Genomic DNA, 18447 nt, shown 5'->3' on the forward strand with positions numbered 1-18447 from the left:
GGGTGGGGGGCACACCCAAGCCAGGGCAGCGGTGTTCACATAACTGGCAGCCTCACAGGCTAGAGGGCCTCAGGTCTGCTGAGGTCCATTTCCACAAAGACTACAGACTCAAATAACCTCAGAGTTCTTCTCCTATAAATATCTAGAAATGAACGATATAATAATGCAAAACTTACTTAACATACACACACAGTTGAATTCCTAAGTCAGGAATGCATTCCAGGGCCAGGCCCCAGAGCCTAAGGAGGCAGAAGGTCTTGCTGCTGCAACTACTGTCACCGCTACTGTCACCGCGGGAGTGTGGGATGGGGCGCTGGGCCCTGGGACCATGGCTTACACCTGAGCCCGTATCGGAGTGGGGCTTGGGCTCTGTCACAAACAGGGAGAGCTAAGACTTGGTGAAAAGAGGCAATTTGAGAATTGTCCATCCCTGGCCCACAGAGGCAACGAGGCAGCTGTCCCTTTGTCTGGGTCTTGAGCAGGGGAGAGAGAAGTCTGAGGAATCAGAACCACAGCCCCTACCTCCCACCGATTCGGGGCTCAAATTTACCCTGCCTCTGGGACCACACAAATTATTGATAGCTCCGGTGGGAGCTATCAATAAATCAGAGAAAAAATAAACATTGAAATCCAGCAGTGCACAATGAAAGTCAGAGGTCAGAGCCGAGCCAAGTTCTTTAGAAAATCTATTCATGTGATTCATCTCATTAACAGATTAGAAGAGAATAGCATTTGATAAAATTCCACACCTCCTTATGGTGAAAACTCTTGGCAAACCAGGAAGAGAGAAACTTCCTGGAGCGCAGATCCCAGCTGCTGCGTCTCGCAGCAAACATCGCACGTCAAGACATTAGACACTTGCTTTTAAAGTCAGAAATGGGATTTGGAAGCCTGGCGTGGTGGCTCATGTTTGTAATCCCCGCGCTTGGGAGGCTGAGACAGGAGGATCGTGCAGGTTCGAAGCGAGCCTCAGCTACTTAGTGAGGCTCTCAGCAACTTAGTGAGACCCTGTTTCCAAATAAAGTATAAAAAAGGTCTGGGAGTATAGCCTAGAGGTAGAAAGCCTCTGGGTTCCACCCCTAGTACCACCGAAAAAAAAAGAAATGGGATTTGGAGGTAAGTGGCACAACTTGTATTCAGAACTGCCCTACAGGTCCCAACCTATACAATAATTCCTCCAGTTAAAGAAATAAAAGGTGAATCAAAAACTTCCGTACAACCAAAGGAAGTGTTACCAAGTGAAAACACAGCCAGAGAGTGGGAGGGGGTATTGGCAAAGCATCAAATCTGTGACAGGTTGGTATCTGAAATGCAGAGAGAAGCCCAAGCCTGTAATCCAGTACTTGGGAGGCTGAGACTGGAGGATTGCAGGTTCAAGGACGGCCTCAGTAATGTAGTGAGCTTCTCAGCAACCTAGAGAGATCCTGTTTGAAAAATAAAAAAGGCCTGGGGGTATAGCTTGGAGGCAGATGTCCCTGTTTTCGATCCCCAGCAGCACATGCGCACACATGAAAAAAATAATTCAGTAGAAAAGTGGGTCAAGAACACAAATGGGCATTTCACAGGAAAGGAAAACAGAAAGTGGCTCAGAAACCTATGAAAAGATGTTCAGCTTCATTAGCAGCGTGAGGAAAGCGAATTCGAGCCCCAGGGAGATGCTGTTTCACACCCAGGGCATCAGCAGAGCTGTCCCTGTCTTGGCTTCTCCAAAGTCCGGGTTAAAGGGATGGGGGGGTACTGAAGGAGGCAGCCTCCATTAGGGAGGCTCATCCTGACTCCTGTTGTCCTTCAGGACGTGGCTTGGACTGGCCTAGAGGGCAGGGGCCAGTGCACAGCGGCCAGCAAGCAGTGCCGTTTGAGTCACACCCAGAGATACTCTGCTTCCCGGTGTCAGAGTCCCCTTCTGGGCCATCAGCTGCACTTCCGGTCACAGCGCCTGGATCCAGCCTGCAGAGCTGGGGGCAAGAGATAGGGGGAAGGGAGCATGGGGTAAGATGACCAGCTCTTCCTTCCCTTGCCCTTGGATAGACCCTTCCTCAAGCACATCCTCAACCCCAGCCAAACCCCTGCCACCATGTCTGTCCTTAAAGGTCCAAGAGGCTCATGGGAAAAGATGCAGCTCCCTTCTGGGTCCTCCCACGCTCCAGCCCAGCTGTGGACAGAGAGCAGGCCTCAGACAGCGAGGCAGCCCCTGGCTGCCCCCGCCTCCCCTGCAAAGGCTTTGCTTCTGGCCCGAACCATCCCCCGTCTGCCACTTAGTGGGTCCAGCTGGGACCCCAGAAGCCTGGGGCAGGACCAGGATGGATGCCGGCCCCTTCCACAGCCAGAAGCTCCCTCTGTTGCTCCAGAACAACATCTGCGTGCTGAGCGGCAAGGCCGGCAGGAGCCCCGACCCCGTAACCCCACTCTGTCCTTTCCTTGAACCTGCACACGCATGCCTCTGATCTAGGAGGGCTGGTGTTTCTGTATCTTTCTTTCTTACCTTTTCTGGGATTTTTTTTTTTCTCTCTCCTCTCTCTCTCTCTTGCTCTCATTCTCTCTGCTTTAATTGTAGGGACAAGATTACCTTTTCAGACTCTCTGGGAGCAGTGGACAGGAGAGTGATGTATATAGTGTTGTGCTCCTGATGGTAGTTTAAGGACCCATTCTCACTATGGTGCCAATAACTAAGGAGGAGTAATGCGGTCCTCGACCCAGGATCTGAGCTGGGTTTTAGGTGCCTGTTGACTACTTCTCAGATGTGTGACTGTGGCCATGAGCTACTTACCATCCAGATCTGTTTTCTAATCTTAAAAAAAAAAAAAAAAATGCAAAGGCTTTGGCACTAAGATCCTTCCTGTTTTATGACTGTGTGGGAGATTTACTTTTAATATCAGAGGACAAATAACAACTATCCTTTCTCGGACATGCTGTCTAATCCTGCATTCTCTAACCAGGAAGACACGGATTATCCTTGTCTTGTGAGCAAAGCAACTGAGGTTCAGAGAATTAAGAGACTTCCCCAGAATCACACAGCTGGCTGGGGCATGGCCCAGAGGCATGAGTAAGCTTTAAACTATTAAGCAACTGCTGTAAAATCTTACACAAACGCCTTTGTTGTTCAAATGTGCTTGAAACCATTCAGAGGGGGGACAGTGAAGGGAAAGTATCTCAAAGAAACAAACAGATTGTGTCTGAGTGATCTTCCAGGCTGGGAAATACAGAGGACTGAATGAAAAACTATCCTCAGTAAAAAGTCTTTGCCTGGTAAGAGGAAGGATCCATCCAGTGCTCCTTCTGTTGCCAGGGTAACCACTTCCTGCTAAGGAAACGTGTGGTCCAGGTCTGACCCTGAGAGTCCAGGAGTCTTTATCACCTGCTCTTTCCCTGCCTCCACCCCCCACAGGGTGCCAGGAGGGCCTAGGGTCCAGCCAAACCTGCTCCTGGCCAGTGGGAATGGAAGGGACAGCTGACAGCAGACAGTGGCCCCTGGGGAGTAGGCATGGTAGAGGCAGGAGGGGCAGGCCAGCTGCTCCACTGTGTCTGGGAAGTAGATAAGCCCCGAGCTTCCTGAGCAGAGAAGCCCAGACAGCCCCAAGTCTCAAAGCAGGCAGCTTCTATATGAGAGGGAGGCTGGACCTCATTCACATGTAGATCCCTGGGGTGTCTAAGCTTGAAGGGAAGGACGCTGAGACCTGCCCTGCAGACTCCCATCTTCTGCAACCAATCAGGATTTGTTAGATTTGATTTGATACCCAATTTGGGTGGCTTTAAAAGCTGCTTGATGCCAGTGCACGCCTGTAATCCCAGTACTTGGGAGGCTGAAACAGGAGGGTTATAGTTTTAAAGGTAGTCTCAGCCATTTAGCAAGGTCCTCCATAACTTAATGAGATCCTGTTTCCAAATAAAAAAATAAAAAAGGCCTGAGGGTATAGCTCAGAGATAGAAGGCCCCTGGGTTCAATTGCCAGTGCCCAAATCAAAAACAAGAAGACCATTTCCCTCCACAAGCCCAGTGGTTAAGGACTCATCCCTTCTTGCTGTATTTTAGGGACCTCACCTTTTCTACTTTACAGCTCATGGTCTCCTTCTGAGCCTTGGCTGGCAGGTGCCCCAGGGCGGTGAGGTCCCACAGGGTTCAAAGCTTCGAGGGCATCTCACTGCTCTTGGGATTCCGAGTCAGGCACCCCTCCAGGCTCTGGAGACTACCAGGCAGCCGGCCTTGCTCCGTGGCCCCTGAACTTTGGGCCCTGAGTCCTGTAAAGAGGGACTCTTCCCAGTGACGCCGAGCAATGGCAGTGCCGCCACCACATGTCCAAGTGGGTCAGGAATAACGGGGCTCGTCTCCCCCGTTGTGTACTTGGCGCCATCTTTCAGGCCCAGGCTAAGCCAGCTGCCAATTTGAGGACCGTGGGGATTTTTTGTTTCTTTCTGGATGAGGAAGAAAGGATAAAAGTACATCAAACAATAGTTTCAGATCAACAACATGAACCTCAGAAATCTGCCCCAAAGAAGAAGCAGAGTCACCGAACCCTGGAAGATACACAAGCTCAGGGGTGACCCCCAGTATTCTTACTCCCCCAGAAAGTTGCCGGGGCCCCTTCACTTGTTTCTGTTGTGATGAAATCTCCATTGAGTCCTGAGAGACATCCCTACAAGATGGAAATCCCCCCCAGTTAGCAAACCGTAGCACACCTGCCCACAACCAGGTTTCCCAGCTGTGGGGACCCACAATGTGCCCCCAGCCAAGGGCCAAGAAGAACTTCATCCTGGAGGAAGCTCAACCCTGCACACTCATGCCATCCATTTTGAGACTTGTCCCAGCGTGGCCTGTCTTTGAGAAAGCAAACTCAGTGTGTGTGTGTGTGTGTGCGCGCGCGCATAGACAGAGACTAGGAATTGAACCCACAGGCATTCTACCTCTGAGCTACATCCCAACCCTTTTTATATTTTATTTGGAAGCAGGGTCTCACTAAGTTCCTGAGAACCTTGCTAAGTTGGCTTTGAACCTGCAATCCTCCCGTCTCAGCCCCTAAGTACTGGGATTACAGGCATGTGCCACCGCGCCCAGCTAAATATATTAATTCAATCAAACAGACCTACCATCGCCCCTTATCACTCACCAGCACAGAGATAAGCCATGCCCGTCTCTGTGCGATCTGTCTGGCGGCAGTGGCAGGGTCCCAGCAGCCCCACTGGGTGTAGAATCCAGGCCCTGAAAGTCACACGCCCCTTCCAGAAGCTCTGCCCGGTGAACATTCTAGTACATTTGCTCCTGACATTTCCCAGCTGGCCAAAGTAATCAAAGCCGGAGAGAGTTAAGAGCCCAGGCTGCTGAATGGCTCTGACCCGGGTGCCTGTCCCTTGCCACCTGCAGGACCTGGGCATCTTTTTAACTTGTCCAAGTCTCCGTTTTCATCACCCATAAAGGAGGAGAGAAAATACCCATGGCAACGATGCCCAAGAACCACTATGAGGCCCGGGAGCATGAAGAGTGCGCGGGGCGTTCTGCTCTAGATATTATCTGTATCCATGGCCCGTGAGAACCAAGAGGAAAGCTATGGGCAAGGTCATCATCACTGATGGGACTCCAGAAGACCATGAACTCAAGCTCCCAATCCAGGCTCAGAAGGACCCGCAGCTCCGGGGGTGACGGGAGGGTGCGTGGAGGCCACATTTAACTCAGGAGCGATCCGCACCCCGCACACTCAGGTGGTCTTTGCACAAGAGCCCCTGTGGGTGCCCAGCACAAGGGGACCTGTAATCCGTGCCCTGAGCTCCCAGTACTCAGGGCAGCCAAGTACTTCTCAAAGGAGCTTCTGTCCAACCCGGTCTGGGCCAAAGGCTCTGCTATGCAGGAGGGCCAGCTCTTTGCTGCCCGGAACCCAGGGCCCCTGAGGACTTTTGTTCTCAACTGTCCCCAGCTGTGTTTCCCTGTCTGTCCCCAATAGGCAGTCAGTGGGCTTGTCCCAGGGAACATTTCTGAGCCTCTACCCACAGGCCAGGGACAGAAGCAGACACACACTCGTGTTCTTACACACTTTTGCTCCGGAAGGTGGTCACAGGGACAGGTCTCTGTCTTGCCCCCGTCCCGAGCCCCCTACCCAGCAGCAGTGTCCTGAGCCCCCAAGCCTGGGATGCTGTCCTGCGATGCCTGCCTAGGTGGCAGCCCCTCCACGTCTGCGTCCCGCTGGGGTTTCTTCTGAGTTGCACCCACTTACCACCTGCAACTGAGGACAAAGGGGATAAGTCAGCCCTAGACATTAAAGGGACACAAGTAACTACAGGACCAATCGCATTCCATGAAGAAATGTGTGGACCCTGTTTCTGCCATTTCCTCCTGCAGAAGCTGAGGGCCGGGATGTAGTTAGGGCAGGGGCTGTGCTGGCACTGGGGGTAGGCTGTGGGAAAGCCCGGCCAGAGGTGGCATGTAGCACCCACCCAGGGCCCACTGCCTGCTTAGGGCGTAGCAACGTCAAAAAAAACTAAGGGTGGGACTGGAGAGGGCAAGGAGACAGCTATTGAAGGCAGCTTGCATGGGCTCCCTAGGAATTCAAGCCTGCCGGCAGGTTACTCCCCAAAACACACCAGCGTGCCTGCCATCCCCAGACTGCCTGGGTTTTAATCAAGCCGTAGTACATACTAGCTGTGTGGCACTGGGCAGATTACTTAAGCTCTCTGTGCCTGTTCTTCTCATCTGAAAAATGAAGAAAATAATGGCCCCTGGTTCATTGATTGTAGGAATTAGATGAACTTACACGATACTTTAAATGATGCCCAAGCCGGGCATGGTGGCACAAGATTGCAATACCAGCATTCAGGAGGCAGACACCGGAGTGTGGTTCGTGAACAGCCTCAGCCGTAGCGAGGCCCTTCGCAACTCCATGAGACCCTGTTTCAAAAATAAAAAGACTAAGCCGGGCGTGGTGACGCACGCTTGTAATCCCCGCGCTTGGGAGGCGGAGACAGGAGGATCGAAGCCAGCCGTGCTGGCTTAAAAGACCCTGTTTCCAAAAATAAAAAATAGGCCTGGGAGTGTGGCCCGGAGGTAGAAGGGTTTCCAGGAACCCTAGTACCACCAGAAATAAAAATAAAAAATAAAAAGACTAAAAAATTAGGGCTGGGGGTGAAGCTCGGAGGTACAATGCCATTGGGTTCCACCCCCAGTACCACAAAAATAAAATTAATTAATTAATTAATTAATGATGTCCACCTCCGGGTGGATATCTTTTTCTCTCTTCTCCTGACCTGCATCTCTACACGGGCCCTCCCTCCTCCCTTGGTTTCCTGCTTTAGGAAGAGAAGGTTTCCTCCCTTCCTCCCCTCTATGATGACATAGGCCAGGATATAAGAGCATCAAACATCTTTCTTATCTCTGCCTTCAGTCCCGGTTGCCAGCGCGAGCCCCCCTTCCGCTTTGCCTGGCCTTGGTGGGAATGGAAAACAGCTGCGGAGGCTGTGGGGGCTGCGGGGAGGAAGCTCCAGCAGGGAGCTGCCAGGGTGTGCCTGGGACAGACAGTGCAGAGAGGCGCCTCACTTCGGTCCCCTGGGGTCCTCCAGGTCCCTGGGGCACCTGCAAACAGCTCTCCCCAACAGCAAAGCAGAGAATGCGCAAACCCCATCCCCGCGCAAGCCCCAGGCAGCCCCTGAGTGGACATCGTCAGGTCCATCCCAGCAAAATGGCCCATCTGTGGGCCTCATGTTCCACTCTGGCCTTCCCTGTGTTTCCAATTTGGGGATCTTGACCCTGAGTCCCATTACTTGGGGCTGACGTTCTTGAGCCCCAGGAGGAGTCAGTTCGCAGGACTGCAGCTTCCTGTGCCTGCCTGGCAGGCTTTTGAGGGGCCTCTAGCTCCTGGCCCGATGAACTAGTCCACCCTGTCTTTGCTGTCCTTGCCCAAACTGCCAGAGAGCACAGCGACTTCTCCCAGAGAGGGGTGCAGGACTCTAGAGCAGCCCAGATTCCCCTGCTGCCCCCCAGCAGGCAGCCCAAATCAGGAGGCACCCCCATCAGCCCTAGGTGAGGAGGCAGGCGGGCTCTGCTCACACCTGCACCTGGCCCATTCATGGAACCCTGCAGGCCAGATAGGGAGCTAGGGCCAGAGCAGGCAGGGGCAAGGGCAGCCCTCCCAGTTCTGCTCATCCAGCTTCCCAACAGGACACACGATTGTAGTTGGGAGGCCGAGACAGAAGGATCCCAGGTTGGAGACCAGTGTGCGGTAATTTGGCAAGACCCAGTTTTGAAAAAAATAAAATAAAGTAGGGCTGGAAGTAGAATCCTCCCAAGGTTCAATCCTCAGTATCCCCTCACCCCCCAAAAAGACACTTGAGCATCTTTGCAAGAGAGTAGGCCTCGCCCCACTTTTCTTTTTTGTGGTACCAGAGATTAAACCCAGGGGCATTCTGCCTCTGAGCTATACCACCAGCCCTATTTTAAAACAAGGACTCACTAAGTTGCTGAGGGCCTTGCTAAATTGCTGAGACTATCCTCCAACCTGTGATCCCCCTGTCTCAGCCTCCCAGGTACGGGGACTACAGGTATACGCCACCACGCCCAGATACTTTTATAGGCTATAAGAATAAATGAGAAATGGCCCCACCCTTGAGGAACCCAGAGCTCACAGGGGAGGTGGTGCTGTGTTTTAAATGTCTGTCCCCTTCCAAACTCCTGTTGAAGTTTAATTGCAGTGCTAAGAGTATTAAGATATGGGACTTTTAAAAGGTGATCAGGCCAGCCGGGCACGGTGGCACACGCTTGTAATCCCCGCGCTTGGGAGGCGGAGACAGGAGGATGGCGCAGGTTCGAAGCCAGCCTCAGCTGGCTTAAGAGACCCTGTTTCCAAATAAAATATAAAATAGGTCTGGGATTGTAGCCCAGAGGTAGAAGGCCCCTGGGTTCCATCCCCAGTACCACCAAAAAAAAAAAAAAAAAGTGATCAGCCAAGAGGCCTCTTCCCTCGTGAATGGATTCAGGCCATTATTGAGGGAGTGAATTCACATCTGAAGAGTAACCTCGATATTAAAGCTCAAGTTCAGCCCCCTTTGTCTCTGCCCCTCTTGCCTCCACCATGCAGGACACAGCAAGAAGACCCTCAGCAGACCCTTGATGATTTCCCAGGCTTTTTAACTGAGAGGAAATGAATTTCTGTTCTTTATAAATCACCCAGCCTCAGGTATTTTGTTATATCAACATAAAATGGACTAAATCTGATTATACAAAAAGTTATTCCATCCAAGAAGGTGTGCACAGGCCATGTAGCAATTGATGGGAAAGTGGGCATCTACATCCTTGGAGTGGTCAAGAAAAGCCTCCTGGAAGAGAGGGTGCTTGAGAAGGCCTTGGGTGAGCCACAGGGTAGGCTGGGAGCTGCTCCTAGTACAGGCAGGGGGAGAGGCAAAGGCCAGAGGCCTAAAGAGCAGGAGATGCTCAGAACATGGCAAGAGGCCCACAGCAGTGGGTATATCCTCTCGGCAGTGGGAAGTGTTGGCAGGCCATAGATCAGGCTGGTGTTTCCGTGGCACACACTTGTAATCCCAGTACTTGGGAGGCTGAGACAAGAGGATCTGGATTGGTGGCCAGCCTCAGCTACTTAGTGAGAGCCTGTTTCAAAATAAAGAACAAAATATTGGTCTGGGGGTGTAGCTCAGAGGTGGAATGCCCCTGAGTTCATTTTCCAGCACCACAAAAAAAGAACATTTTCATGACCCCAGAAACCCTCCTCTTGCCTCTTTTGAACCATGACTCCCCAGGTGGGGGCATTCTATCTCTGAGATAGAATTATCTCATATATGCATATGGCTAATGCAGTTCAACCCCTCTTTATATGATTCTTGGCCATTTGGATATCTTGTTTTATGGATGTTTCTTCCTGGGCTTCAGTTTTCCTACATGTAAAAGCCTTCCAAAGTTTGCTCCAATACTGTTCAGACTAAGAACTATGAGAAAGTGGGCCTCAAAGATGAGCTGTTTCATTTTTTTCCATGGCTATCTATTAAAAGCCTATTGTATATCAGTTGATAGGTGAGTCCAAAGCTTGGCTCATACGAATAAGAATCAGAAGCGATAAGCTTCCCTTGCACAGGGAGTGGTCCCAAAGTAAGGGGACATCAAGCCAGGAGCTCAGAGTTGGCAAAAGCCAGGGCCTGGGCATGCCTGAGACCCGCCAGTAGAAGCCGGCCTTGCATCCAGGGGCCTGAGGCAAAGGACCAAGGTCACGACAGAAAACTCTCTCCCTGGGGTTCTCCCCACCCTGCACAGTAACCCTAACGAGGCCGAGATGGCCGGCCCTATTTTTAAACCAGGAAATGAAGCCAAAGCAATATAACATTACCCAGAAATTTCAGAATAACAAGAGGGGAAACAAAACTCACCCATAATCCTACCACTGAAGCTATTTTTATTTTTTATCTTTCTTTTAATTCCCTGACTATCCACCTTTTATATAATTATAAACTGAATAGATACACTTTTTTATATTCCTTACAGAGCATATGAGTATGCTTCATGTTTTTTTCCCCGTTTTTAAAAAAAAATTCTATCTTAGGGCTGGGAGTGTAACTCTGGTAGAGCATGTGCTCAGTATGCAGGAGATTCTGGGTTCAACGCCCACTACAAAAAAAATTGTTTTCAATGATATGATGTATATGAAAAAGTCAGAACGTTCTTCAAGGGTTACAATTAAGGGAGAGAGAGATAAGAGAGAGAGGGAGAGGGAGAGGGAGAGGGAGAGGGAGAGGGAGAGGGAGAGGGAGAGGAAAGGAGGAGGGGAAGAGGGAGAGGGGGAGAGGGAGAGGGAGAGGGGGAGGGAGAGGGAGGGAGAGAGAGAAAGGATATCCCTGTATGCCTGTCTACCCCAATTTTCATTCCCTATAATCAAGCTTTTGAGGAGACTTTACCTCCACAGTGATAAATTGCATTTGCATTGTTTTTTTTTCTTCTATATTAGAGATATTTTTTGGTTGACGTCCTCCTGTGGAATATTCTGGATTTTTAAAACACTCCTGACTTCATGTCTTCTCTTCCAGTCCTCCCAAATACACAGTGCAGGTTAGATCAATAGACACTGAATAAGGTATTATAAAGAAGCAAATTACATTAGCACTGATTCTAGCAATATACCAAGATATTTTTCCTCACTTTAGAGTTTTTGTTTTCCTGGAAGTTGATAATTCATTTTTTATTTGCCTAGTTTTTTATGCAGTGTCATAGATGTGTATCGCTTGGCATATTACTACTTCACCCCAAATTTTCCAAAGGAAGTTTAATTTTTCCTTCAAGATGCTCACACATGTCTCTTCTAGCATTTTCTGTGTTGTGTGATCTGGTCTATTTGTGCTCCGGGCCTGCTACAAAGTTGTCACTCTATGATGTGTCTTCACTGTTCTCTCAGGACACCCCATGGTCTGTCCCATGTTGAACTTCCTGTTTTTGCACATCTGTGTTTTGTGTCTTTTTCTCTCAAGTTTGCTCCCTTGTTTTGGTGGAGTACATTTTTTTCCATCTTTCTGGGAAAAAAATCGTGTGAAATGTAAATGTTTTGAGGCCATACATATGTAAAAAATGCGTGGATAGTTGGGCTGGGTACAAAATATTAGCCTAAAAGTCTCTTCCTCCATGACCCCCCCATCTTTCAGCTTTCACTCTTACCCTTAAGAAATCCAATGCCATGCTGACTCCTTAGGCCTCGTTTTTATCATCTCTAGAAGCATTTAGGGTTTTCTCCTCATCTCTGGAATTCTGAAATTTTATGATGATGTGGGTTTGATATTATTTTTTCAGGTGGCCCTTTATGTGTCATTCCAATTCACAAATTTAAACCCTTCCATTTTAAGTACCTTTTTAGATAATTTCCTTCCCTTCGTCCTTTCTGGTTTCTTTTCCTGGGACCTCCAAGTAATCAGATGTTATATCTCCTGCATTGTTCTTCTGATTTTCTTATTTTTTCTAATTTCTTCTTTTTCTTTCTCTTCTTTTTTCTTTTCCAATTTTATAGACATTTTTCTCATGTCTTAATCCTTTTACTGGCTTTTTTTTTTTCCTGAAAGTACATTTTTGGTTTCTGGAGGTTTTTTTAAACAGCTCCTGTGGTTCCAGGGATGCAGCCTCTCATTTCTCTAAGGATACTGAATAGAGTTGTAATTTTTGTTTGGGTTTTTTTTTTTTTTAATTATTTGTAAGTTCCCTTCTATCCACTCACTGTCTGCTCTGACTTTTCTTTTTCCCTCCTTGGTCCTTGGTTGTCTCGGTCCTTGTCTTCCACCTGTAGGGCTGTCTGCACATGCAGAATGATCACTGGGAGCTGGAGTCCGTGCACATGGCAGGCCGGCCTTCCCACGGGCTTCTTAGCAAGGGCTCCTGCTGGGCCCAAGTCAGGGTATCTCTAGATCCTCTCCCAGGATACTCAGTTTCCCCATAGAGGAATCTTACAGCTTTCAGTTTCCGGAGACGGCATGGCTGAGCCTTGCTGCAGCTTTTGGGGAGCCACCTGGGGTAAGAGTGCTGGGATGGCTCTGCTAAGTCATTACAGTGCTAACTTGGGCATAAATTAGAAGGTGGTCAAAGGAGTTAGAGACTTTTCTCTCCTCACATCTCTCCTCCAGGGCACTGCAGCCCCCGTGCACACACAGCCCCAGTGCTTCCCCCTCTCCCTGGAACTTTAATCATGGCGGTCCAGCTACTCTCCTGAGAGATGGCCTTGGTAGCCTGTACCTCTTTCTTCTTTGCTGCAGCATCTCTCTGGTTGGGTCAGCACTGCGTTTTGAAAGTGAACCTTGAGATAAAAGAGGGGGCAGAGAATAGGCCTGTCCTGGAGAAGGAACTTCAGGTGCCAAGGTTGGGGACCGCACAGCTCAGGTGGTCTGGCCTTCCTGGATAGGTACCACCTGGGGTAAGGGGTGTGGTCCAACCGGAGGGGAGTGGCCCACAGGAAGGGGTGTGGCTCAGTGAGAGGGGTGTGGTCCAATGGAGGGGGTGATGTCAGGGGGGGTGTCAGGCCCAGCCTGTGGAGTGGAGCCCAATGAGAAGGTGTGACCCATGGGAGGGGGTGTGGCCTGGATGAGGAAGCACCGCCCAGCCAAAGGGGCCGGCTTCCTAGGGTGTCAGCCTGACTTGGGGTGTGTGGTGAGAACCATCGCAAGGACTTTTTCCTGAGGCTGGTGAGAGCTGCTCAGCGTGTCCATCAGGAGGTGAGGTGACCAAAGTCCGACCAGCGAAGGAAGGCCCTTGGTGACCTTCAGGGGCCGGAGGAGGAGGAGGGAGACACTGAATAACAGTGTGGTCCAAGCCTGACCTCTCCAGTGGAATGGGATGATCCCACCCGTCGCAGGGCAAATGGGGCCTGACATTGCATGAGTTAGGCCCAGCCTTACTCTTTTCTGCCTTCTGTCCTCTCACAGATTGGGAAACTAAGCCTGCCCTGGACTTCCTTTTCCCCATGGTCAGTATGAGCCATTATTACCAACCCAATTGGCTTGTCCTTGTCCCCACTCCTGCAGCACTGGCCCCCTGACCTCCTTGGCTGAGGGCAAGGGTCTCCCCAGTTGTCATTGTTGTTGTCTTGCGGTACTGGGGGTGGAACCCAAGGGCATTCTTCCTCCGGGCTACACCCCAGCCCTATTTTATAATTTATTTGGAAACAGGGTCTCACTAAGTTGCGGAGAGCCTCACTAAGTAGCTGAGGCTGGCTTCAAACCTGTGTGATCCTCTTGTCTCAGCCTCCCAAGCGCGGGAATTACAAGCGTGCGCCACCGTGCCTGGTAAGAACAGAGGGATTCTTGAGATACCCAGTCAGTTAGTGGGAGGGAGGACCCAGGTCACTGTAGTCCTTTTTCCATTAACCATGCCAATCAATGCACCTACTCACTTGCGCACAAGCGCGCTCTCTCTCTCTCTCTCTCTCTCTCTCTCTCTCTCTCTCTCACACACACACACACACACACACACACACACACACACACACACACACTGTTTACCTAGCATATCAACACTTCCGATATACTGGGGTTGACAAAGCTTTTCCCAGCAAGTTCTCGCATGTGTTCTAGACACCAGGGCACATTCCAAGCAACAGGTACTGTGGGCTGAGGAAGTGTCCAGGAGAACATGGGAATCCGCAGAGTCCCAGCAAGGTAAACTGAGGCCCAGAGCAGGGCTGGCAGGCCCCGACTGGTCCCAGAGCCAGGGGACATGATCAGCCCCACAAGCTCTGTTTCCATGTTTCCACCGCTCCAGTGAATAATTAGAGAAAGTTAAACATGCTTTAATTGCCTGTCGGTGACAGATGCCAGGGGAGCCATAAACCCAGCCGGATCTGGAGCGTCTGCCGGGCTGGGCTGGTGGCGTGGGGAGTCTGAGCTGGGCCTCTGGGGCCCCACCAAGGCTGGGGAGCTGGACCCTCTGTGCCCGCCGACAGCCAAGCCACTCCTCAGCTGCCAAGTAGGGTGCTTGGTGCCAGGGTAAACGGTGCCCGTGCCCAGCACACATTCCAGAAACAGCACAAGAATCCCCTCTCTCCGCTGACCTTCCCCCCTGCAGGGTGTACTATTTGTTGCCTCAGACCCTGGAAACAGCCCCCAAGGGCCTGAGAATGGATGGGCTAGGGCTCTAACTTACACCACCCCACATCTGCAGCTGGCCTCCAGGGTGCGGGGCCTCCTTGCGTGGGCAGAGGGGGCTGAGGCTCAAGTTGCAAAGTCGCTTTTTCAGCACTATCCTGGCACCCCAAAGGATGTGGCTTCTGGAGAGGAGGGGGCTATTCATGGACCTCTGCTCCCAAAAGACAGCTCTGAAGGCTGGCCCTGCCGCCCACCCCCATTGCTACTAATGCAGGGCCACCGATGGCCTCGTGAGCATCCACGAATCCTCCAGTGGCTGACAGGGGAGTTGGGGGTGGTTGGGGATGGGAAGCTGGGTGCAGCAAGGGAGAAACAGGGTGGGGTGAATGGCATAATATGACAGGGTAGGTGATAGGTGGGTGGGAGGGTAGGAGAGTATTGGCAGCCTGGGTGGGTGGACATGGTAGGGAGTGGGTGGATGAATGGATGGATGGGCAGACGGATGAATAGGTAGATGATTGGGCAAATGATGGATGGATGGATGGATGGATGGATGGATGGATGGATAGATGGATGGATAGATGGATGGATGGATGGATAGGTAGATGGATGGATAGATGGATGGATGGGTGGGTGGATGGATGGATGGATGGATGGATGGATGGATGGATGGATATATATGTGGATGGATGGGTGGATGGGTAGATAGGTAGATGGATGGGTAGGTAAATGGATGGGTGTGAGTGGATTGATGAGTGAATGGGTGGATGAATGGATGGATGGATGGGTAGGCAGGGGGAAGTGGATGAATAGATGGGTGGGGGTTTCAGGGTGGGGGGGTGGATGGACAAATGGAACCTGCTCATTGTGATCTTTACCTAGCCCATTAGTGTTGCTTTGTTTTGTTTTGTTTTGTTCTTAGCATCCCAAGAATCTTTGGCTACTGGAATTTAAGAGGGGGGCACTAAAAGCCCAGTGGCTGGGCCGTGATGACTGGAGGGCCCTGTAGCAGCTGGTCTCTGGCGTCCCAGCTGTTTTATCAGAGGCCTTCCTCCAATGTCCATGTCCATGGGCCTTTCCTCTTTGGCGGGTCCCATTGCCCAGAGAGGATCCACCCCTCTCTGCCTGGGGCTTCCCCAGCCTCAGGAGAGCCTGGTGGCTCCAGTCTCCTAGCCCTCGTCGGTTTATTAGGCTGGGCCTGGACCTTGACTGCACTCCGTCTTGGAAAATGTAACCTGAATCATTTGTCTACCGAGCGATCCCTTTGCCTTTCTCTCTGCTTTGTGGGTTTCAAACCTTTCCATTTCTTTCCTTCCCAGTCCTGGGAGGAACAAGAGGAAAACATGTGTGTTCAATCCATCACGCTAAGCCAGAACCCCCAGCCTGCCCGCCATCGCTTGCCCTCTGTGAAGTCCTGCCCCATCCCAGACAACTGTATACATTCCTCTAGTTGTTTTAATGTCCGTGTTTATACCTCAGTCTTTAATCTGTTTTATATATTGGGGTTACTGACAAGGTTTTATGGAGGGGGAAAAAGAGTTCTGTTCCTAAAATATGCTTATAAACCATTGACTTGGTGTAGCCAAGGACAGAGGGGGAGGGGAGAGTGAAACCCCCCTGATTGCTCACGGGGCTCCTTCCAACAAGCCAGGGACCCTGAGGAGAAGGCAGGCTGAGTGCCAGCCCTCCTGCCCCATGGATGAACCCCTCTGGGAGGACACAGCCTGGGCTCCCATCCCCACAGCCCAGGACCTTCTATCCCCCACCATTTCAAAGAGGGAAAGTTAGCAAGGTGTTTCTCACTCATTCACAAAGATGGGAAATCTCCCAGGACCCATGGATGGTGCTCAGGAGAGCTCAGCCCTGCTGGGATCCAAGCAACTTGTGTCCCTGGGCCCCTGTGGCCACGTGGGAGCTGTTGAGTTACCCTGATGCCTCCTGTGCGCGCGCCTGGCCATCTGTTTAGGCAGAACGGGGTCCCTGCAGGGTCAGGCTTTGAACTGAACTGAGGAAAGAGAGGACTTGAGGCGTTCCTCGACTTCCAGAGCAATAAAAACTCTTTAGAACAGCTTTGAACCATCCATTTCCTCATTAAAGAGCTCTGAGTCCCGGGGATACAGACATAAATAGATAATTACAGCCCAGGAAGATGTGCGCCTGGGGGGTCACCAGGGCTGCTTTCCTGATTGGCCTTCCTGGCTCCCTTCCCGCCCACCCCCACCCGCTGAACACTGGGCCACTGGAGTGAGCTTTTAAAAATGCAAATCTGAGCCTTGGAGTGGAGGCATGCACCTGTAATCCCAGTACTTGGGAGACTGAGACAGGAGATCACAGGTTCAAGGCCAGCCTCAGCAACTTAGCCAGAACCAATGATGATGATGATGATGATGATGATAATGATAATAATAATAATAATAATTATTATTATTATTATTATTATTATAAAGGGTTGGGAGTATATCTTGGAGATAGAACACTCTTGAGTTCAATCCACAGTACCAACAAAAAAGGCAAATCTGACCTTGAGCTCTCTGAAACCCCCACACACTGCCCCTGGTCTCTGGAGCCTGCAGGCCCCTCTCCCAGGCTCCTCTCTGGCCTCAGCAGACTCCAAGTTGTGCCCTCTGCCCAGTCCTGCCAGCAGCCCACTCCTCCCGGTTCTCACTCCCCTCGGCCTCAGCCTGTGCTCTTCTCTCCGCAGGATCTGGCATCTACCCTGCAGCTCCCCATCCTCCCTTTAGATGCCACGGCCTCCAGCATGTCCTCCCTGACTGTCCCCCGCCTGGGCTGGCGTAGCGCCTCCCCCCCACCTTTCCCCTGCAGCCCTCTCCTTACTGCCTAGCATGGCCATCGCAGCTACCTACACAGCCCCTTCCCTATAATTAACTCTCAAAGTTAAAAATCGTGTCTCACTTACCATGCAACACTCACCCACTATCAGGCCCAGCTTTGTGCCAGGCACTGAGACAAAGAGCACACCTTCCCGGTGCCCACAGGCCAATGGTGTCCCTGTGCTGGCCCAGGGCCCGGCACAGAGCAGCCGCTTTCCCAAATGAACAGACAGTGTGATGGGCCCTGCATGCTTAGGAAGGCGGCTCAGAGCCTGGCAGGTCGCTTGGAGAAGGGGCCCTGGAGGAGGGATAGGAGCTTTACAGACAAAAGCACCGGGATTTCCCTGCCTGGCTGTCCAAAAGCTGCCCCTCACCTCGTTCCCCTTCTCTTTCAGAATGCATGAACTGCACCCGGCTCAGCGACATGAGTGAGCGGCTGACCACGCTGGAGGCCAAGGTCAGACAGCTGGGGAGCCTGGGCTGGGGGCAAAGGCACATCAGGCACCTGCTGGGTGGTCCAGGAGGTCTGCGCACCCTGGTCCCAGGCTCTGGGTGGCCTTCTTGGGCTGGGAAGAGTGAGAGGGCAAGGTCCCAGGCTCAGGCTTGTGTGGGGGTGGGCGGGACAGAATGGTACCGAGTTCGCAGGAACCTGTGGGTACTGGACACCCAGAGGCCAGTGAAGAGGGGCTGGGCAGGTGCCTGCAGGCAGAAGCCACAGCCATGTGGAGCCACAGGGTGCACGTGGGGACACCAATGGCATCTGCCCCGGGGACAGCGAGCCCCCACATCCAGGGAGCCTAGACAGCAGGCACTGCGCGGTCAGGGAGAGGAGCCTAGGGACAGGCCTGGGGGACATGGCTGCCAGGGGCACCTCCAAATCCCCATGGGGCCTCTTGGAACATCAGGAACTGCAGAGGTGGCCTGGTCCCTGGGTGCAGCCAGAACCGGGAGGCTGGATCCACCTGAGCCCAAGACAGGGGCATCTCCTGGCAAAACTGCAGAGGCTGGGGCAGGGGCATCACCCGGGAGGGAGTGTGGGCGAACAGGGCCAGCTGTGGAGATGACATCTGACCTGAGTGGGGCCC

General features: G+C 51.7%; 1 protein-coding gene across 2 annotated transcripts in view; it reads left to right on the forward strand.

Annotated features, from left to right (window-relative positions):
* COL26A1 (collagen type XXVI alpha 1 chain) overlaps window positions 1–18447 on the forward strand; it is a gene marked incomplete at both ends in the record, with an annotated part of 160418 nt that overhangs the window by 129777 nt on the left and 12194 nt on the right. For both annotated transcript variants that reach the window (XM_080702996.1, XM_080702997.1), the window contains one exon: window positions 17758–17819. In XM_080702996.1, coding sequence (XP_080559122.1) covers window positions 17758–17819 — 62 coding nt within the window. The remainder of the gene's footprint in view (window positions 1–17757; window positions 17820–18447) is intronic.

The sequence above is a fragment of the Muscardinus avellanarius genome (genome assembly GCF_963383645.1).
Source record: "Muscardinus avellanarius genome assembly, chromosome: 10".
NCBI lineage: Eukaryota > Metazoa > Chordata > Mammalia > Rodentia > Gliridae > Muscardinus > Muscardinus avellanarius.